The sequence below is a fragment of the Hyperoodon ampullatus genome (assembly GCF_949752795.1).
Source record: "Hyperoodon ampullatus genome assembly, chromosome: 7".
NCBI classification, from domain to species: Eukaryota; Metazoa; Chordata; class Mammalia; order Artiodactyla; family Ziphiidae; genus Hyperoodon; species Hyperoodon ampullatus.
Window position 1 is genome coordinate 64,467,679 of NC_136920.1, and position 23,132 is coordinate 64,490,810.

The window sequence follows — 23,132 nt, forward strand, 5'->3', positions numbered from 1 at the left end:
ATTGGTTAATCAGTCACAGATCCCAGGTTCAAGGGGAGGGCAAAAGGCCCCCAACTTTGCATGGAAGGAGCATCAAAGAAGTTGGAGACAGGTTTTTAGATTGTCACATGTCCCAAACCTGCTCCTCCTGCAGTCTTCTCCATCTACCAGTTATTCAGACAACTAGGGGTCACTAGGGACAGTTGCTGGTCACTAGGGACAGTTGCTGTCCTTCCCTTCCCCTTCCACCCAATCACCAGCAAGTTCTGATGACTCTCTCCCAAAACATGTCCAGAATCCTTCTGTTCTCTCCTCTCCACCACTCCCGCCTTACCCAGACAACCTCATCTCTCACTGGATGGCTGCTTGGTTGGTTGCAGTAGTTTGTTAACTGCTCTCTGCCTCTGTGCCTGCTTTCTAAAACCTATTCTTCATACAGTAACCAGAGCTATCTTTTAAAAACAGAAATCAGATCACCCCACTTTTCTGTTTAAACCCCCTCCAAAAGCTGCACGACATATTTAGAATTAAACCCACAACCCTCATTCTGAATTCCAAAGCCCAGTGTGCTCTGGCCCCTGTCCAGTTCCCTGGCCTCATCTCATACCACTTGCCTTCTCACTAGTCTATGATCCACACACATGCTTGTTGCTGCCTGATAGCCTTTGCACCTGGCTTTCCTCTGTCTGGAATGTTCTTCCCCCTGATTTGTCCAAGGCTGGTTCCTTCTTGCCATTTACTTTTCAGTTGAAATACCGTTTACCTAGAGAAACCTCCACAATTCCCAAACCTAAAGAATCCACACCATCATCTGTTATATTAACCTATTTTAATTTTCAACATAGCACTTACTACTAGCTGATACTTTCCGTGTTGATTTGTTCATTGTCTCCTCCCTCTAAAATGTAAGCTCTAAAATGACAAGACCTTGTCTGTCCTGTCACTGTGCATCCCTAGGACCTAGAACAGTGCCTGGCAAAGAGCAGATGTTTGATAACTATTTATTGACTTAACAGGTAGCAACAGTAGCCCCTGCCATCCAGTCTTCCAACAGGACCACAGAGTCTCTCGGAGTGGTTGATGGGTACAGAGAGGAAGCTTCAGGAGGGCCTCAGTGGCTCATGCATGGCCCAGCTCCTGGAGGATGCTTCACAGAGACCAGGTTTATGCAGCCTCCTTCCAACGCCCAGTGTACTGCCATCCCTAGCCTTCTTGTGAAACCAGCAATACAGAATCAGACAGTCCTAAGGACAAAGTTACTAACATGCTTGGACGGGGTGGCGCAGTTCTGCTGCCATGGGTCAGGTCATTAACTCACGTTATATTACATTTGAATTTTCATCTTAGGGTCAGACTCAGAAATGTAGGCCAAGTTCCGGCATCACCAATTCCAAGTACTTGTATTAATGATTATTTTTTAAAATGAAGATGCTCAAATTTTTGAAGAGAGACTTAGAAATGGGTATTTAGGGCCATCCAAATAAATTTTTTAAAGTTTGATTGGGCTTTTAAAACCTCAATGTTATTAATAGGTTAAAAAACAAAACACTGTGGTGAAAAGAGAATTCAACAATAAATGAAATAATCTTTGTTTTCTTCAAAAATGTTTGTTAATCTTTTTTTTTTTTTTTTTGGTACTTTGGTGTAGAGAATTGATTGTGTGCAGAGTTAGTTTGCTACTGAAATAAAACACTATGGTTGTGTGTAGTCAGCCCATTCATTAGGGAAATGGCAGCTTGTTTGATAGAAGTCTTTTTTATTCACTGTAATGAGATTTTTGCCTGTGGATTTCAATTTTTAAAAATTCAATAATATTGAAATATCAAATTCCTGTGGGAGAAAGTGACTGTGAGGTCCCACTGTGCCGAGAGAAAGTGAGATGATTCTGCAGTACTGATAGGCCGGGATTTGTGTGCTTCCGGCAGTGGGTGACCATTAAGGGCCTGAGACCACCCTGAGCCGTGCAGCCCGTGCCCTTGGACCCCAGTCAGGCTCTGAGCTTGGCGAGGGGAAGGAAGGCAAACATGACAGGCTGGTCTGTACCACGTCGCACCTGGACCTCGCACGCCCTGTGCTGAGAAGCCCACAGAGGAAGGAGAACCCTTGGCGGTATTGACTCGGGGTGTGTGAAATCTCCTTTTCATGATGGATGGATTCTCATCCATCGAGGAGATCACATCCTGTCTGAACTCTCCAGGCTCTATCGCAGCACCCAGAAGAGTGGTGCCCTGAAGGCACAGCTGAAGGTGTAAGACAAGCACTGTGCATTTGCTCTGAGGTGGAAACTGGCAACAGGGAAGGCCATCGATAGGTCTACATTACGATGTCTGTGGAAGTGCTTAGTTTCTATCTTTTTATTTCTAATTCTTTCTGCTGTAAGTAATTTCTAGTGATCACTGCTTAGGACTCAAGCTTCGGTCACACAGGCTGGAGAAGGCTGTGGAGTCACCGAGTCCTCCCAGGTCCCAGGTAGGTAGATGATGCCTGGAGGACTCTCCCTCCCTCCCTCCCCCCTTTCCTGCTCTGCCTGGTCGGAGCCGACACCTGAATGCAGAGGGTTCCTTTAGGGAGGACTATGCTGGAAGAAGCTGAAGTCTCAGACAAGGCAGCCCCCTCAAGGAGGAGTGAGGACCAAGAAGGACACGTGCATCTCACCTGAGCTGACTGGAGTCCTGCTCAGCCAGCCCTTGACACATCCAAGACACGTGCCCACAGCAATGAGAAGCGAGTAAGACTCAAAGCCGTTCTCAGTCCACATCCACAATGCTGGGAAAGAAAAACCAAGTTCAATTTACCAAAATATCTGTATTATCTATAAAAATTGAACTCTAACCAGCCACTGCTACTAGAGGCAGCGTTATCCGGCTATGCTGGCTGCAGAAGCAGATCGCTGTGTTCCACCAGCCCACAGCCCAATGCTGTGCTGAGTGGCACGTGGGCAGGCTCATTTGTAAGGCCTCAGAAACCTGGACACTTTGGAACGGAGCAATCGGATGAAGGATCTTGGAAACATTTCCCGGGACTCCTGGGCCGTGTACTTGAAATAGTTCTGGGGGTGGGCCAGAACATCAAACAGAGCCTTGATCAGTTTCTTATCCTGAAAAGAACAGAATTTTGTTACTGGGCCAAAATATTTTAACATTATGACATTTTGCCAATGGAACTATAATGTCCCACTGTTAGGCGGTAGGTTGATCAGCTGAAAAACACTTTGTGAAAACTGTTTCCTCTGATTTTTATCTTTTTTAGTCCCAATTTTTGTTTCCTAAGTATCTATAAAGAGCACATATTACTTTTACTTTAAAAATTTAATATGTAAAAAATTGTTTTTCTAAACCACGTGATAACTTTGGAATTTGGGGAATATTTATAGCGTTAGTGATGTGGCAAGTGTTTATTTATACTTATAAGTATCTAAAATTTGGTGGACTTCAGGCAGGAAGGATGGGCAAGGAGCCAAGAATCTTCAACTATTTGGAGAATGAACATGGAAACATGAGTTGCCGCTGGCTTGGATTTCTGATAAACAAGTTTCCCACTGCTCCTCCACACATTTCCAAACTAAAAAATACAACTTTATTTGACAACACTAAAAATGGCCCCTTAAGTATTTTTTTAAAAAAAACTAAGTCTGGTGAAGATATAAAATGGACCTCAGCCCAGAGCAGGCTCAGTGTCTGAAAGGTAGCAAGAGGAAACCCTTCCTCGGTGGCGCTTGGCGAGCCCTGTGGGTGACTGCCGTGGCCACCTTGGATGCATACTCACCTTCAGTATTTCCTGATGGTTCTCTGATGCGTAGAGCCTGCCATCTCGAACTATGTCTTCAATGAGTTCCTGGTAGTCCTCTGTTTGAATAAAGGACATATTTTGCATTTGTATGCTTTAGTTCTTCCCAGGTTGACTCTTTCATTTTTCAAATAAGGTTCTGAGAAATGCCCCTTCTGTAGCTGCCATCAGAACAAGGACCCCTCTGATACTAAGAAGGCAATCAGAGAGGACTTCCACAGACTCACCCGCTACCTCCTCGTACCCACCAGCGTCTGCACCCATCTCTCCTGTTCCTCCCTCAGATGAACCTCTGTACATCCAGCCAAGACCCATCCCTCCACTTTGCTTACCAGCTCCATCTTCTCTCACCAAATCAAGGACGTTTTTCCACTAATTCTGCCCTTCCTTTCCTACGTGATGAAATTCTCTCTCTGCTGGTCTTTCACATCAGCATGCAAACATGCTGTTGTGTCTCCAATGTTTTTAAGAAAAACCCTCTCTAGACCTCATTTCTCCCTCCAGCTTCCATCCCACATCTCCGCTCCCCTTTGTAGCAAAACTCCTTGAAAGAATTGTCAGCACTCACTATCTCCAATTTGATTCCTTTCTTTCTCTCTCACACCCATTCCAGTCAACTCTGGCCCCCACCACTCCTCCAAAACTGCTTGTTGGGGTCACCAGTGATCTTCATGCTGCTCAACTCTTAGTCCTCATCTTCCTTGATGCATCAGTAGCATTTCAAAGTCTAGCCTATTTCCTACAGTCATAATTCAAATCAAGCATATGCAAAACACAATCTTTTTTAAATTCCGGGCAGAAAAGAATGCCTCTTTGTACGCATATTATGTGCAACAAATCCAAACAAATCATAAGAACATCACTGGAACTGTGTGGGAGAAAAAGTTTCTCCTGGTCAAGTGATGGGAAATGGAAATTCATAGGATAATACTCATAATTACTAATTTAATACATGTACAATATCACTGGTCCTCTATTCATGTGGTCTCTTTCTTCTTATCCTTTCATTTTCGTGAATACAAAATCTATAAAATATGAATAAGGGTACCATTTTTTCTTTTTAATCTTGAATTCCTCTACTGCAGAGTCTCTACCTCAGAGAATTAGCTCCTTTTGATGAGGAGTTCACCATTAGGAACACCTGTCACTGTTCTAGAGACCTGTTTGCCACTATCCCAAATGCTTCCAAACCACCGTCTTTTTTTTTTTTTTTTTGCGGTACGCGGGCCTCTCACTCTTGTGGCCTCTCCCATTGCGGAGCACAGGCTCCGGACGCGCAGGCTCAGCGGCCATGGCTCACGGGCCCAGCCGCTCCGCGGCATGTGGGATCTTCCCGGGCCGGGGCACGAACCCGTGTCCCCTGCATCGGCAGGCGGACTCTCAACGACTGCGCCACCAGGGAAGCCCTAAACCACCATCTTTTTAAAAAATCTTTCCTCTGCTTTTAAGAACTACAGTGTCGGGCTTCCCAGTGTCAGGCACAGTGGTTAAGAATCCGCCTGCCAATGCAGGAGACATGAGTTCAAGCCCTGGCCCGGGAAGATCCCACATGCTGCAGAGCAACTAAGCCTGTGTGCCACAACTGCTGAGCCTGCACTCTAGAGCCCGCGAGACACAACTACTGAGCCCGCATGCCACAGCTACTGAAGCCTGTGCGCCTAGAGCCCGTGCTCTGCAACAAGAGAAGCCACCGCAATGAGAAGCCTGCTCACCACAACGAACAGTAGCCCCAGCTCACCGCAACTAGAGAAAAGCCCGCATGCAGCAACGAAGACCCAGTGTAGCCAAAACTAACTAACTAAATAAATTTATTTTAAAAAAAAAGAACTACTGTGTCTCCTCACTTGCTCCAGCTGTCATGAGAAAAGCACTCCAGTGTTGTGGGTAAGAACTCAGGAATCCCAAAGACCCCTGCAACTTTGTCCTGCTGTGCTCTCCGGCAGTTACTTAAATCTCTAAGCCAGAGTGGCCTCATCTGTAAAATCAGGAGAGTCGTGTCCACTGTATGGGTGGCTGTGAGGAATGTGCCGTGTCACGGGCACTTGGCATATGCCTGGTCCTCATAAGCTCAGCACGTTAGCCGCAGCTACAGTGCTCCCTGCTCTCCAGGCCAGTGGGCTAGTTTGTAGCAGCCTCAGCTGCCCCTTCTCAATGTGACTGCTGTTCTTCTGGGCTTGGAACCAGATATCAAAACTGTCTGAAATATAGGTTGAAAGAAAAAATTAAATAGGCTCTGGTGAAGACCTGAAAGGCTTCTGCATGGCCAAAACAGCAGTTTTCAACTATTTTCTGCTGTGACAGACACAATTTTTTTTTTAATTGGGGTATAGTTGTTTAACAATGTTGTGTTAGTTTCTACTGTACAGCGAAGTGGAGTTCCCTGTGCTATACAGCAGGTTCTCATTAGTTATCTATGTTATACATATTAGTGTATATATGTCAATCCCAATCTCCCAATTCATCCCACCCGCACCCTCTCTTCTCCCCTTGGTGTCCATACATTTCAGACACACTCTTGTGGGCCTAACCAGGGTTATATGTCATTTCCCCTGGTTCAAGCTACAACCCTTTATTTGAATTAAAGAAAAAAATCAAGACGTTTTCATGTGTCACAGAGTTGAGAACAGCCTGACTAAAATGTGTGAACTTTGGTGACATTTGTTCTGGAGTCTCTGTGGCTTTTTGGCTCCTTCCTGATCCTAGATGGGGGAGGTTGTTGGCTGGCTGCCTTTGGGGAGATAAGATGCTCTGAATCCCAGCAGAGCCACCTGGGAGCCATGTGTGTCCACTTAGGAGTCTGATACTAAGGGCCCTTGTCTTAGTGTTTGACATGGTTTCAGGCACCAGGATGATGATTCTAGAGTTTGTCACATGTTAGAAATAAACTATGTGAGGTGTTTTTAGGAACTCCATAGAATATTGTCTTTCCAAAACACCTACTTTTCACACCTGTCTGCCTAAAAATCTTCAGTGGCTCCCTATAAGATTAGGTCCACCCTTCTGAGCTTGACACTCGAGACTCTTCATAGCCTAACTCCCCCTGCTTCTAACCTCACCTCTCACTGCTGAGCCCCATTCACCCTACCAACTGGCAAAATCATTAGTCCCCAACATGCCAGGTACTCCATTCTTTGGCCTATGTCATTCCCTTTTCCTGAATGTTCTTCCTCCCATTTATAAGAAAACTTACATATTCTTTCAAGACCCAAATCTCTTGAGACTTTGCTCTATTCTTTCCAAAAACACATGCAAAATGAATGGCTGCCCCTTTTTCTGTCTCACACAGAGCCTTGTACATGCCTCGTTGGAGCATCTATGGCACCATATTCTTTTTTGTATCTCTGTCACTAACCGTGTTGTCTCCAGCACCTCACCCAATACCTGGCATACTAGATGCTCATTAAATATTTGTGGCATGGATGAATGAATAAGTTCATGATGAACAGAAAACTGTTCCCCCGCTAGGTTAGGAGGTCCTCCAGGACAAGGTCCAGTTCATTTTGTGTTCCTAGTAAATGTTTGCCACCCAAGTCTCAGAGCTTGGTAGGGCCCCAGGGCTCACACAGGCCACCCCTTCATTTAACAAGAAGAAAATGAAACCAGAGAAGTCATCTAATTTGCCCAAAGTTACACAGCAAGTTAGTGGCAGAGACAAGACCAGAACTCAGGTCTTCTTCCTCATTCCCTAGGATTCTGTATTAAAAAAGCTGCAATTGTAGTAAGTTAATATTTATTGAGTATTTACTATGTGCCAGGCACTGCACCAAGTCCTTTACGGATTATCCTATTGAACTCTCACATTAAGTCTAATGATTATCCTTATTTACACACTGAGAAAATGAAGCCTAGAGATGGTAAGTAACATCCACAAAGTTGCAGAAGAGATTAAAACCAACCTGGCTGACTCCATCGCCCATGTTCTGACCCACAAAGCTACGCTCACTTTCATTTACTTTCTAAAACATCTTTTTATCCTTGTAGGCAGTGACCCCAAATGCCTGTTTAAAACTTGGCACCTGTGAGTCAGCGATGTCCCTTCTCTGTATCCTGCCTGCCTTTCTGAGCATGCGTGCTTGTCAGCAGTCTACCAGCTGGCCCAGGAGTTGATTCTGTTCAAAGCCGAGAACCTTCTTACTCATGCTGCAGCCTGGGCTTCACAGTGCTTACCATCGTATGTCACATACGGGACCTGGAACCCTCTGGCGCTGTTCCCTTCATTGGACTTAAACTGAATCCACAGCTTCTTGGATCTGGAGGTGAAGGCGATGGGGCGTTCGTAGGTCTGGCAGGTTTCATACGTTGTCACAGAATTGGACGAAGCTGCCAAGGGAAGTTGGAGGGGATGGGGTTCAAGACTCATCACTGAGCCTGCAGACAATGAACACTCATCTTTTCAAATACTCACACCACAAAACAAGTTATGTACAAGGGCTCTTCAGGACCAGCTGAGTCCTTGTAAGGGCCACAGTCGTGATTGTGGGCTCCAGGGAAGGCTAACTGCAAGGCCCATGGCTGGCAAACAGCAGCAGCCCAGGCTGCAGCACTCACTGCAGGAGCTGAGGTCAGGGCTCTCACATTGCCGGGCCAACCTGCTGTAACCTGGTAATAATCTCCGCCATTCACTGCATGGATCCTTAGACAAGGCAGTGTGCTCTGCACTTTATAGACTTTTATCTCAGTTAACCCCCACCCCCCAAAACCAGAGGAAGTTGGTGTAGTGGTTATCTCACTTACGGAGAAATTAATTACTTGCCCAGGGTCACACAGCCAGTATGTGGAAAAATCAGGATTCAAACCCACACCTGACTTCAGACATTGTAACCACTAATAAGAATGGCAAATACTTACGTAGTATGTGTCATTATTATTCTAAGTGCTTTACAAATAAAAATGCATTTATTCCTCATGATAACCCTATGAGGTAGCAACTATTATTATCCCCATTTTAACAGACGAGCACTCTGAGGCACAGAAAGTTCCCAAATGTATTCCCAAGATCACAGAACTAATAAGAGGTGGAGCTGGGATTCAGATCCAGGCAGAGCCCCCTCATGACACTGCCTCTAAGCTGCGTGGATGACAGTATCCTTTTATGGACACTGGGTCATGCATCAGGATGGGAGGCGGGTCCCTCCTGGCTGGACCATGCCCTTTGTCTTGGTCAGTCCCTAAGCCATGAGTTGCTTCCCAGGGTGAGGCAAGTGTCTGGGGTCCTGAAGCCAGCCCTGCATGAGCTTCACTGACACTCTGTGTCCGTGTGGAAGAGGGTTCCCAGTGAGCACAGAGGGAAGACTGCCCTGCAGGATCGCTTCCTCTAGGGTTCAACAGGAGGCCTCAACCTGTGGTTTTTGTCTAAATTTTGTTTTCTTGGAAAACTCTAGAAACTCATGTCCCATCTCTGTTCTAATACGAGGTGGCATTCTAGGCCTGCTTCTCCCATTTAAAGCCAAGCATAACCAACAAGGACCTACTGTAAAGCACAGGGAACTATACTCAATATTATGTAATAACCTATAAGGGAAAAAAATCTGAAAAAGAATATATATATATATATATATATATATATATACACACACAAACATATATATGACTGAATTGCTGTGCTGTACACCTGAAACGTACATGATATTGTAAATCAACTATACTTCAATAAAAAAATGTTTTAAATAATAAAGCCAGGCAGCGTGCCATCAGGATTTCCAGCTGGCCTCAGCAGGGGAGGGGAGCAGACAGTTGAGACGCACCAGTTTTCCGCATCACCAGGTAGTCTCCACAGTCATCCTCTATGGGCAGGAAGATCTCAGGGACCACAATCAAGATGCGGCGCTTGGGGGGTGGGTTGATGGTCCAGGTACATTCTGTGTTGGCAGGGTAATTGCCTGGGTAGTTTGGGGATTCGATGTATCCAGTGAAATCACCTAGCTCCCCTCCACATCTTCTGTCTGGAAGAGGAAATGCCAGGAGTTACAAAGGCACAACACAGCCGCCATAATGTCATGGTCAAAAAATAATAATAACAATGATGTCATGGCCAGCCCCCGCTCGGCTGAGGAGAACCCTATTGCCCCTGGAAATGACACCATCGCAGGAATGAGTCTGCCCTGTAGTGCCCACAGCCCCCATTGGGAGCCCAACTACATCAACTTCCCACACAGAGCCCACCCCTCTGGGTTCCCAGGGCATCATTTTCTCATTAACTTGAAGGCATTCAAGGTCAGGGACAGGTGTTTGTGAAACAAAAGGATAACTTTAGTTTTTACTGTTTTGTTTACAAAGTCCAAGTGCCAGGAGAACGCATGGCACAGAACTTGTAGGTCTGTCAAAATAGGGAGAATAGAGCTTACTGCTCAGCAAAGGATATTTGACCCTTTCCTAGAGATCTCTGATGAAGACATGACAGCCATACTCTTTCACTTTTCTCTCTGGTCAAGACCACATTTTATTTTTAAGTGGGGAAGAGAATTCCATTCAGCTATCAGTCAGTATAGGTCATGCTGGATACTCACCTCTGGCACCAAAGGCAAGGAGTGTACACACTTGTGTGTATACACACACACACCCACACACACACACACACACACCACCTCAGCCACACTTCACTCACTGAATCTCCACTCATCCAACAAATATTCTTGCCCTAAAGGAGCTTAATGTTTAAATCTGTCAGGTGAACCTGTTCAAGAGAAGATGTTGAAGGATTACCTTTGGCCTCTCTAGTTGTAACTGGGATTTATTATTCCCAGTAGGAAAAAAACACAAAAAAACAAAAAAACAGCCTTTTGCTCCTGGAAGAGAAGAGGGAGAGGAGAGAGTCATGGAGTCAAGAAAACTGCCTCCGAGCCTGACCGGCTACCTGAGGAACTGTGCCATGCAGCTCCTAAGGGCCAACCAAGAACCAGGGGTGGGAAGGCAAGGAAACATTTCATCTTGATGGGGAAAAGAATCTTCTTACACTGTGAACTTCCCAAGTCTAATCTACCAACAGACTAGGATATTATGAGCGGCAGTAAGCTTCTTGTTAAGGCAGGTATTCAAGAAGAGACCAAACAAAATGAAAAGACAACCCACAGAATGGGAGAAAATACTTGCAAACGAAGCAGCCAACAAGGAATTAATCTCCAAAATATACAAAGAGCTCATGCAGCTCTATATCAAAAAAGCAAACAGGGGCTTCCCTGGTGGTGCAGTGGTTGAGAGTCCGCCTGCCGATGCAGGGGACATGGGTTCGTGCCCCGGTCCGGGAAGATCCCACATGCCACAGAGCGGCTAGGCCCGTGAGCCACGGCCGCTAAGCCTGCATGTCCGGAGCCTGTGCTCCGCAACGGGAGAGGCCACAACAGTGAGAGGCCCGTGTACCGCAAAAAACAAAACAAACAAACAAAAGAGTCATGTACCACAATGTTCACTGCAGCTGTACTTACAATAGCCAGGAAGTGGAAGCAACCTAAATGCCCATTGACAGATGAATGGATAAAGAAGATGTGGTACATATACACAGTGGAATATTACTCAGCCACAAAAAGAAATGAAACTGAGTTATTTGTAGTGAGGTGGATGGACCTAGAGTCTGTCATACAGAGTGAAGTAAGTCAGAAAGAGAAAAATAAATACCATATGCTAATGCATATATATGGAATCTAAAAAAAAAATGGTTATGAAGAACCTAGGGGCAGGATGGGAATAAAGATGCAGATGTAGAGAATGGACTTGAGGACACGGCGGGGGGAAGGGTAAGCTGGGACGAAGTGAGAGCGTCGCATGGACTTATATACACTACCAAATGTAAAATAGCTAGCTAATGGGAAGCAGCCTTATAACACAGGGAGATCAGCTCGGTGCTTTGTGACCACCTAGAGGGGTGGGATAGGGAGGGTGGCAGGGAGACACAAGAGGGAGGAGATATGGGGATATATGTATACATATAGCTGACTCACTTTGTTATAAAGCAGAAACTAACACACCATTGTAAAGCAATTATACTCCAATAAAGATGTTAAAAAATTTTTTTAATTTAACGAAAAAGAGACTAGACAGCTACTTGTGAGGATGTTGTTAAAAGGGCTTCGTTGGGATAGAGAGAAAACTAGATAAGCTTCCAGTCATAAATTCAAGTGATTCACTGCCCCCTTCAATCCTCTACTCTTCCAGTTTGGGGAGGTCTCTTGCTCCCCTACGTTGCTGAACCAGCTGAGGTTGTCAGCTGGCCTTTACTAGAGAATTTTACACAATAGTTAAAAACAAACAAGCAAATAAACCAAGTCCAAACAGCAAGTCCTTGAATGATTTACCTCCCCATTCCTACAGAATACAAACTAAGCTCCCTAGTGTGGCAGTCAAGACAGTCAATGAAAAAACGCTGGACTTCCCTGGTGGCACAGTGGTTAAGAATCCACCTGCCAATGCAGGGGACACAGGTTCGAGCCCTGGTCCAGGAAGGTCCCATATGCCGCAGAGCAACTAAGCCCGTGTGCCACAACTACTAAGCCTGCGCTCTAGAGCCCACAAGCCACAACTACTGAGCCCATGCACTGCATCTACTGAAGCCCCCGTGCTCTAGAGCCCGTGCTCCGCAACTAGAGAAGTCACCGCAATGAGAAGCCCACGCACCGCAACGAAGAGTAGCCCCCACTCGCCGCAACTAGAGAAAGCCCGCACACAGCAACGAAGACCTAACACAGCCAAAAATAATAAATAAATAAAAATAAGTAAAATTAAAAAAAAGAAATGTTGCCTGCCATGTCAGTATACAAAGGATGTTGCGACCATCAAGCCATCACACTGCAGCCACCCCAAATGATGCACCCTGAGGAGACTCAGGATGAGAAAGCACAGGATACTGGCCCCAGAGAGCTGAGGTGCAGATCAAAGGAACGATTTCAGTGAGCCCAGACTCTTGCATCTTCCCTTACACAGAAAAGCGCTAACTTCCTTACCTTGCAATATTGGGTCTTGTTTAATTAACAGTAATCTTGATGTTCCGACTACCTGGTCTTTGTTGCAAAAACTCATATATATCCTGGTTCCTCCCCTTCCTCTTTGGAGCAGTCCCTCAGAGCTATCAGAGAGGCTGTGTCCGGGGCTTAAGTTCTCAGTTTTGTGAGCCGAATAAAACATAACTCCCAACTTTTAGGTTGTGCTTTTTTTTTTTTTTTTTTTTTCCCAGTCAACAAGGCTTTCTTTTTTGGTCTGCTTCAGACTCCCTGCAGCACGTTCCATGATCAGGTCCAGGGGTCTCTTCCCATAAAGCCTTTCACTTTTCTGAGTCTGTGCTTCCTCCCAGCTGCTCTCTTGGGCGTGAAGTTCTTTCTCCCACTCTCCCCCAACCCTCCCCATCAAAACCTTCTCCTGCCCTGTCAAAGCCTTTCCGCATCTCTCCAGAGGGAGTAGCTCTTTCCTCTGCAGTCCCGCAGCCTGTGCTGCTACAGGGTCAGGGACTGATTCTGCTTGCATTGCCTGGCACATAACAGGTCCTCAAACAGGGCTTGCTGAACAGGGCTGAACTGACATATTACCCTTGGGAGCAAATTACAGCAAGTACAGCTTGTGAATGTGCCTGGAGAAGTAGCCTGGATCGATACAGGTGAGTGCCTGCAGGTCCAGCACTGACCTGCAGAGCCCTGAGGAGGGCTAACAACGGCTCTGTGGTCCTGAATGAACCAGGGACCCCTGCCAACCCGCCCCCCTAGGTGGACCCAGGTGCTTGCCCTCTTAATCAAGGACTGTGAAAAGCCTTAGAGAGAGACCTACTTTTACACTGGGTTATGTTTGTGGAGCCATCAAAGTCAGTCGTGGTATTTCCTGGGCAGGAAACACAATTATTTTTTCCAAATTCTGGCTGGTATGTTCCTGCTGGGCAACGAATACATCGGTGAGTGGTGGTGTTGTAGAAATGTCCGGGTGAACATTGAACTGCAGGGGTGGGGGAAGGTGGAGAGAACGAAAAGAAAAAAAAAAGACTGTATTTTCATCAGATGTAACACGAAAGGTTTCGCAGTTTGTGACAGAAATGTCTATGCCCAAATGAAGTACTGCTTTCCTACTACTCTGGGGCTAATCAACACTTAATTCCCTAAATAGCCAGCTTGGGTGGGACCTGTGACTCATGACACTGAGAAAAACACAAAGGGAACGAGGTACGGGTGTATCTTCTGAGTTCATTGTCTGCGCCGCGTGTCAGGCATGAACGCTCACAGCTCTGTCTTCATGCACAGCGGGCCTGGGAGCATGGAGGGGCGCAGAGCTGACCCCGGGCTTGGGGCTGGGCTCCTGCAGAAGGCAGTGGGGTGAGGCTCTGGAGAAGGCGTAGGGCCTGTTCGGGAGCGGAGAACTCTAGGTAAGGGTGAGGAGCTAGAGGAGGCCTGGAAGCAAGGAGCAGAGGGAGCCTGTGCACTAAACCTGCCCGTCTCCCCGGCTGTCTTGCAGTCAGCCCCGTTCGGAGGGGAGGACCATGTCTAGGGAGTTCCTGTGCTCCCTGCACATCCAGCAGGGACGAATGGCCCTGGGGACCTGTCCTCCCTGCCACTGGGGCCCACACAGGGCACCTCGGCTGAGCTTGACTGGGGCTTTACCATGGTTCTCAAAAGGGGAAATTCAATTCTGGGAAGAGGCAAGCTGCCAAGTCCTCACCTCTGGTTTCACAGTCCTGGAAGGAAGTGGCTCCCAGGTGTTTGGTGAGGAGGCCTCCTCCACAGGGAAAGCAGGAAGTACGGCCAGCTTCAGGCTGGAATGTGCCCAGGGCACAGAGCTGGCAGGGTGCAAAGCCATCCGCGGAATACTCACCAGGTTGGCACAGACCTGCGGGGATCAATGACCTTAGGTGAGCAAGGCCCCGGGGCAGAGCCTCTCCCATCTCTCTGCAGATGAGATCAGAGAGATGTGGTCAGGCCTGTCTGCCCTATGCGGACCTCAGCTCCCACCTCAGTGAGAGAAACTTTGTCCGGCCCTGCTGCAGACACTGACGAGGTGGCATATGGGTGCCTGATGTTTACACACAGGGCTACACAGCACAGTGCAAAGATGGAGACAAGTGTGGACCCTTCTGAATTATGGAGCAGGCCTGGGTAGGCTGCAGGCTTAGGACTACCCAGGGCCCAGGCAGCCGCTGCAGTGCAGGAGCCCCTAGAGAGAGGGTTCTCTGCCTGCAGTCAATGTGGTAATTTGACCCAGAAGTACACCCTCACCCAGCTGATTACATCCTAGTGATATAAAGACTCTTCTGGTCACGGAAGAGTCTCCTCTTTTTACCAATTATATTTACTGAGTTACATCTCCTTATGCTGAGGTGTGTCCTGGCCTCCCTCAATTAGTGTACTAAATACAACCAATCCAATCCACATTGACAGAGGGACCCAGAGGCATTTATTTATTTTAAACACCTTACTTTATTATATTTTTTAAGTTTATGACAAGAATCACTGCCATAAACAAAAGAATTTCTAAAAGCACACGTTCCTTAGGAATTGGCCTGGCATTGGCAAGATGCTATAAAAATCTGCCGTCTCTTATATTCCTAATCATCTCTCCTCTATTAATTTTCATGGTTTTCTTTCTACCCATAAGGTACAGATATAATGGCATTTAACAAACACACCTGAGGGAGGAGTCTGGTATCTGTCAGACCTGGCTGCTGATTCCACATCCTCCACTCTTTGGCTGTGTGACCTTGAATGAGTCTCTTTAACCTCATAAAGTTTTTGTAGTGATACAATAACCATATGAACAACTCATGGAATTATTCATGAATGCCTGCATGATGCCTGGTATAGGCAAGTATACAATAAACATTAGCAATTATTATTATTATTACTAAGATTCTGATTTACTATAAATATATCTTATTAAGGTCACACACAAGTGTAAACAGATGCCCCAAAGTACCTCCTTATCAACCTCGCCGTTAGTTCCAGGATTTCATAACAGGCCAAAGTATGCTAGGAGTCACACAGTCAATCTGAGGATCTGACTTTTAAACCAGAAAAGGTCCTGCACTTGAGTTTGAAGTCATTTAGGTGGGAACTAAATCTGGCTCTGGGAATCACTAGAAGGAGAGGCAGGGCTGCCAGAGCTCCGGCGCACTCTGCCGTGGACATCACCTACAAATCGCCACATCAAATCACACCTTCCATTTGAGCCCAAAGAGTGTCAGTACAGCTGGCCCTTCTCCTGTTTAATAAAGACATTTACTAGTAAAGTAAATAGGAAAGAAGCCCACAGAACCTAAGTAAGCGTGGCTCCAGGGTTAACATTTTATACAAGACAATTAAAAACTCTTTACAAGAATCACGGACATAGAGAACAGACTGGTGGTTGCCAAGGGGGAGGGGGTTGGGGAAGGGGTGGAGCCGGAGTGCGGGGTTAGCAGATGTAAGCTAGTATATATGGAATGGATAAACAACAAGGTCCTACTGTACAGCACAGAGAACTATATTCAATATCCTGTGATAAACCATAACGGAAAAGAATATTTTAAAAAAGAATGTATATACAGGTATAACTGAGCTGTACAGCAATAATTAACACAACATTATAAATCAACTATACTTCAATTAAAAAACAAATAAAAACTAAAAATGCAACACACAAACAAACTCTTCACAGAGTTTTAACAAAATAACCAGATGGATACTTTTTTTAAAAAAATTAATAAGCTCTGACTTTGAGACCAAAGCTAGAAAAAGAATCAGCGCTACTTCCTCCATTTTTTGACACTTTCAGGTAGTCCCTGCACACTGGGAGATCACTCAGGTCTCAGGGGATATTTATTTACAGTGATTAAACATGCAATTGCAACATTTACACATTTTTTTCCTGTCAGTGTATTCTATCAGATCTTCTTTCATTTGTTCAGCATGTGTCAGGGACTGAGCTAGGTACTGGAGAGCCCCTGATGAGCCCAATACGGTCCCTGCTGGTAGGAATTCCACGGTGCAGTACGCATTGTCTGCATTGAGATGCACTTATGCCTTCTGCTAAACAATACCGGAGACTGGAGGAGTAAGAAGGGACAGAGGGCATTCTCACCTCCACATTCAGATGCATTCCAAGCTTCTGGAGTCTCCAGGGCCCCAGGATTTTCTGGGCTTGGGCATGGTTCGCATGTGATTTGCCCTTCCTCATTTTGGAAGGTTCCATTTGGACATAAAATGCAGCGTTCTTGTACTCCATCGTAGTATGTTCCAGCCCTGCAACTGACTAGCCAAAGGGGGAAATGATCTTGTCAGTGAGGGCACAGAGGCCAAGGAAGGATGATGTGAGTGCTAGAGATGAAGGTAAACAGATGGCACTGACCCCACACTCCCCCATACAAACCCCCTGAATACAGAATGTGCGCCACCTCTGGGTTCCCTGTGCACACCTCTCTGCCATGGTCTCTGTCACCCACTGTTAGAGGCATTTACAGGTCCTCTCTCCCTAGACCATGAGCTCCTCGGGGGCAGGGATCACAGTGGTCTTAATTATTTTTGAACACAAGCACTTGATGACATTCCCTACTTCACAGGAGGAGTATAAAAGTGAAAATCATTCACTGAACACAGGACTGGTGCTGAAAGGATAGAGAGGAGGGGGCTATTAATTCTGGCTGGTGGCATCCTGGAAGGCTTCCTAGAAGAGGCCACATTTGTGTCAGGCCTTGAAGGATGAGTAGGAGCTCCCCAGATAGGACGAGCGGCAAGTTGTAAAGATTCATGCCTGACATATGGGAGGAAAGAGAAGAAAGGAAGGTTGGGGATAGACTGAAAAAGTCCTTGAATGCCAGGCCTTTGGATTTTATCCTGCAGGTAAAGGAGCCATTGAAAGGAGAAGAATACGACCATAAGCTGTGTTTTAAAAAGCCCACTCTCTGTTGGCTGTGGGGAGGGTGATCTCAAGGGTCTTACAGATGACCTCTGCAAAACACCATGCTTCATATTTGAAATAAAATTGATACATTACAAAGAGCAAAGCCTAGTAAATGTCTCCTGAAAGAATAAACTACAAGGAAATTAATAAACTCTGCTTCTGATATATTTTGGTGTTCTTAGTTAATCATGGGCTCATATCTTATTTTAGGATATGAATATAAATATACTGAAGTGGGTTCCCTAGTATAATATTTAAAGAACATCATCATAACCACCAAAGCAGGCTTTCTGATGGCTGACATTTGTTGAGTACATACGATCTACTAGATACTGTGCCACGAGCTTTACACACTTTATCTCATTTAGTTCTGGAAACACCCAAAGGAGCTAGGCGCTATGATTAGCTCCATTTCACAGAAACAGAGACTTAGGGACATTAAATAATTTGGCCAAGGTCCCAAAGCTAATCTGTGAAATACACCTACAATGAGATCAAGAGCTTTGAGTTTAAAGAGGAAAAAGGTCATTGAATAAAAGTGCTGACTGAATCACAATTCCAGACTTTGCCAAGGATTCTCTATGGGGCATTTGGGGAGTTTGACTGGAATAAAACACATTTTCTTTTATACCTAAGCTGCTAAGAAATAGAAAACAAAATATCACATGATAAAATTAGCTATTATAGCTCTTGAATGTGTGTAAGGGGGAATACTGGTTTTCATCCTACCCTACAAATGCAATTTGTATATGTACTTTTAGGGTTAAACATGGCAAAATTCTCTATTACCAGCAATAAAAATGTCTTTTCATTATTTATCCCATAATTTAAAGAAAACTGAGGCTTTAAAAAAAAATCATAGTAAGATGAAACATGCCACATTTCAAATATTATTTTTACAATTAAATGATATCAATCAAAGTCTACTCTAAAGTCTAAATCTTAATACTATTTATATTGTTTGGATTTTCTTTTACAATATTCACATATCATTTTTAATTAATTTAATGACATTTTTTAAAAAATTAAAAGTGAACCAAACTCTTGGCAAACGACATTATAATGGGTATGATGCACAGAACTCTGGCAGACAGAGCCTATAATTCCAGACTTAGTCTCTAAATGCAGCCCTACAGGATAATGGTTTCCATAATTACTCTGGTTTCAGCTCACCTCCCATGAAAAGCTGAGCTGAATTATGTACTAGGAATTCATGGCTTTTTATCCTGTGTTCCACCTGACTATCCCAGTGCCTAAAGCAGGCCAGTAAATGAGAGCATAACCCCTTCATGGCTCTAACAAGCCAGCTGTCATGAAGACTGGCAGCAAGAAAATAAAACCAGGGCTGTTAGGAGCTCCTCTAGCCCAAGCCATGTCCATTTTGGGAATGGCTGTTTTCATAACACTCATTCACCTAAAGGGACAGTGCCCATACGACGGCAATGATTCCAACAGCCCCATGAATCATAACTTAGAGTTGGATCAGTTTGGTCTGTTTTATCACTGTTCCTCTGTAAGAAAACGATCCCCTTCATATAGGTGGACAAGAACGGACCTGGTTCTCTCTGCAAAGAGTAACTGGATGGACTCCCGCTGCTCTGGTTGTCCACTCCTTCTTAGAACTATTGAAACCCTGCAAAGCCTTTTCAAGGTTACATTTTGTGAAGCCTCAAGATATCCCACATCTGTTGCAATTTCTCAAGTGAGCAAAGGACTGAGAAATGCCCCTTGAGCCGCCCTGCAGAAAAGAGGGCACCAGTTCTTTTTTCTCACAGTGAAAGGCCTGCTCCACATAAACAAGCTCATCTTGTCACTCACAGTTTCCATCTTCCTTCCAGAGAGAAAGACATACAGAAATAATCCATGGCAATCACCTTCCAGATTAATTTGTTCCTTTCACAAGGTAAAAATGGGCTAAACACTAAAAAGCGATTCTGAAATGTCATGAAGAGACTCCTGAAAACAACTCTTTGCAAATGTGCTAAAGATCTGACCTAAAGAGACCTCAATGCCAGTTCCAGTTGCTTCTCTTTTCTCCTTGAGCAGCCAGCTTGTTTTGCTGCCCCAGACAAAGGAGTCAATTGCCCCCAGAACACTTTGCGATCACAGCAAAGCTTTTGTGTGTCTTCAGTGACCATTAAAATCCCATTCTCAAATCCCGCACAGCTGTTTTCTCTCCCCTTCAAAAAAAGAAAGCCTTTCTGATGCAAAAGGGAGAGACCAGTGGGGACCAGGATTAATGGTGACAAAGAGACCTGAAGGCTGGCCCTCTTTTCAATACCACCGGCCTTTGAGTATTTCAGGCTATGGACAAACACTATGGTCTCTCTGTGGCTAAGATGGTGAACCTAATAAAAGAGGTCACTCTCCAGCATCTGACTGTTTTCTGAAGAATCATGCCTTGCCTTCTGAAGGAGAGCCACAGGCAGCCCACGTGGATTCCCAGGGTCTCCTGGAGCTGCTGCTTTGTCACGGCTCAGAGGCAATGGCGCTCGAGGCAGTGCTGTGGCCTCAGGATCCTGATTTGAACTCCTTTTAAATGAGTGTTTCAGGATAACAGGAGAGAGAATTCCCTTGGGCTGAGAGGTTGATTTGTCACGTCTGTCCAGGTTTTTGGTGTGTGCTCAGTTTGCTATTTGAAAACATTCTCATAGTTGGGGCAGAGAGATGAGCCAGACTTGACGCCTTCCTTGCTGAGTTTCCCCAGTGCATGCTGTTTTCTTCATGCCTAGTTAATGGGACTGAGATTTCACTTCCTCTAGAGTGCCTCTTTTGCTCTCAATTTAAATATTTCTCCAAAGATTTGCCCTTGGCCCTCTTTTCTCTTAGTGTTGGCAACTATCCTTGGGACGTCATCTGTTGTTCCTGTGAAGATTTATCTACTCATTTATTCAATTAAATACTTAGCACTGATTATGTGCAGAGTACTGTTCTGGGGGTTGGAGATACAGCAGAGGAGACAGACAGGGCCCTGCCCTAACGGGGCTCTCATTCTAGTGGAGAATATGAACAATAAATGAGCAAACAAATAAATACATAGTAGAATGCTAACTAGAGTTAAGTGTAATGAAGAAAAGTAAAACAGGCAGAGAGGGTAAGGCAAAGAGTGGTGGGGATGGAGTTTGCATGAATGCTATTTTAGAAGAGTAGTCAGGAAAGGCCTCTCTGAGCAGACAGCAGAGTGAAATGAGAGAAACAGCCTTGTGATGGTATTGCCTAACAGCAAAAGAGCCAATGTAGCAGGAACATAGTGAAAGGGGCTGGGTGATAGGATATGGACTCTAAAAGCAAGCAAGGGCCAGCTTACGGAGGTTCTTGAAGGTCATGGTAAGGAAATTAGACCTTACTCAAAGTGTGTTGGAGGTTTCAAATGGGGCAGTGAAATGATCTGACTTATGTTTCTAGAAGATCTTCTAGCTACCGTGTGGAGAACAGCCTGAAGACAGGCAAGGCTAAGGAGAACAATTCAGAGCCCATTGCAATAGACTGGGCAGGAGGTGGTGGTGGTTTGGAACAGAGTGGTAATAACAGAGGAAGAGAAAACTAGTTAGGCTCAGCATATAATGTAAAGGCAGATCTGACAGGATTTGCTAATGGATTCAGTAAGGAGCATGACAGAACGAGAGGCCAAGAAGGCTGAGGCTTTCAACTTGAGCAACTGGGCAAATACGGATGCCAGTTACGGAGATGGGGGATGAAGGAGATGAGGGAGAAGTGGGTTTTATTTTGGAGGGAGAGAGGAGAATAAAATGTTTTGTTTAGACATGTCAAGTTTAAGATATTTTTTGGCCACGCTAGTGTTGGTATTGAGAAGGCACTGGTTATACTGGTGGTCTGCAAGGTAGAATACTATACACCTTAGGGGTATCATTTACATTTACAAAATGATCCAGAGTGTGAGCAAAGCATTTTCACATCTATGTGTATTAATTTTTATCTAAAAAATAAGACATAAAGAAAGGTTCACTGGTTTAGTAGTTAAACCAGATTTACCATGGTGATCATTTTGAAATGTACAGAAATATCAAATCACTGTGTCACATACCAGGAACTAACATAGTGTTGTATATCAATTATATTTCAAAAACAAACAAACAAACAAACTCACAGAAAAAGAGATTAGATTTGTGGTTACCAGGGCTGTGCAGGGCTTGGGGGTGGGAGAAAGGGAGATTGGATAAAGGTGGTCAAAAAATACAAACTTCCAGGTATAAGATAAATAAGTACTAGGGATGCAATGTATAACATGATAAATATAATTGACACTGCTGTATGTTACATATGAAAATTGTTAAGAGAGTAAATCCTAAGAGTTCTCATCACAAGGAGAAACATTTTTTTTCTGTTTCTTCAATGTTGTATCTATACGAGATGATGGAGGTTCACTAAACCTATTGTGGTCATCATCTCATGACACATGTAAGTCAAGTCATTATGTTGTACATCTTAAACTTATACAGTACTGTATGTCCATTATATCTCAATAAAACTGAAAGAAAAATAATTTTTTTAAAGTTCTTCAGTTTAAAAAAAAAAAAAGATTAGGGACTTCCCTGGTGGTCCAGTGGTTGAGAATCCGCTTTCCAATGCAGGGGATGAGGGTTCAATCCCTGGTGGGGGAACTAAGATTCCACATGCTGCGGTGCTACTGAGCTCGCGCGCCACAACCAGAGAGAAACCCACGCGCCACAACGAAGAGCCTGTGCGCGGCAACAAAAGATCCCGCGTGCCGCAACTAAGACCCGATGCAGCCAAAAAAAAAAAAAGAAATTAGTCCCTTAGTCAGGCCACATCTCCACAAGTCAGAGACATGTGTGAAGACACAAGGTCCCCAAGAAAGAGACCTGTGGGTGGTGAGGTACTGACTGACTCACTTCTTTTCAGTGTCTCGAGAAGAATTTCAGTTGTGCCTCATTGAATATATTTCCTGATTAATATTATCTAGTTTCAACCAACTGAACCATCACAAAGTAGAAAGCAGCTTCAAACAATTCCTGTAGAAATCCTGAGCCCATGATGCACAACCAATGATGCAAGTGCAGGTGAACCACAGGGAAGTGCAGAGCTGACACAGCTTGTTCTCCTGGTACTAGCTCTTGTCAAACCACATCACGGGATAGAAACAGTGACAATTTAATCAGATCTGACAAGAGTTAAGCCAAAACACTAGTAATGAACAAAAAGACTATTTGAAAAATGATTTACAACCACTACTGTTCACAATGAACCTTGCCAAGTTGTCAATACGGTCCCTCAGAGACTAGCCAGCTATTTGAAATTTTGTTATGTAAACTGTATCTCATTCTTCTACTTGTTATGTTGTACACAATATATTAGCCAATAGTATGAGTATATAATTTTAAAATAAGTAAACATTCACAAATTCAAAAGTATTTCACTGTGTGTGTGTATATGTGTGATCAAAAACGTTCAGCACCAGCCTTCCCTGGTGGCGCAGTGGTTGAGAGTCCGCCTGCTGATGCAGGGGACACGGGTTCGTGCCCTGGTCTGGGAGGATCCAACAGGCC

The 23,132-nt window shown here is 44.8% G+C and overlaps 1 protein-coding gene across 2 annotated transcripts in view; it reads right to left on the bottom strand.

Annotated features, from left to right (window-relative positions):
* Positions 1-2,774: 2,774 nt before the first annotated feature.
* Positions 2,775-23,132, bottom strand: part of SCUBE2 (signal peptide, CUB domain and EGF like domain containing 2) — a gene marked incomplete at its 5' end in the record, with an annotated part of 68,917 nt that continues 48,559 nt past the window's right edge. Inside the window, 7 exons of one of the 2 annotated variants that reach the window (XM_079709339.1) lie at positions 2,775-3,076; positions 3,745-3,824; positions 7,933-8,085; positions 9,510-9,707; positions 13,513-13,674; positions 14,392-14,559; positions 16,786-16,956. In XM_079709339.1, the coding sequence (XP_079565465.1) occupies positions 2,924-3,076; positions 3,745-3,824; positions 7,933-8,085; positions 9,510-9,707; positions 13,513-13,674; positions 14,392-14,559; positions 16,786-16,956 (1,085 nt within the window). In that variant the 3' untranslated portion in view covers positions 2,775-2,923. The remainder of the gene's footprint in view (positions 3,077-3,744; positions 3,825-7,932; positions 8,086-9,509; positions 9,708-13,512; positions 13,675-14,391; positions 14,560-16,785; positions 16,957-23,132) is intronic. The other variant, XM_079709340.1, reaches the window with a different exon arrangement.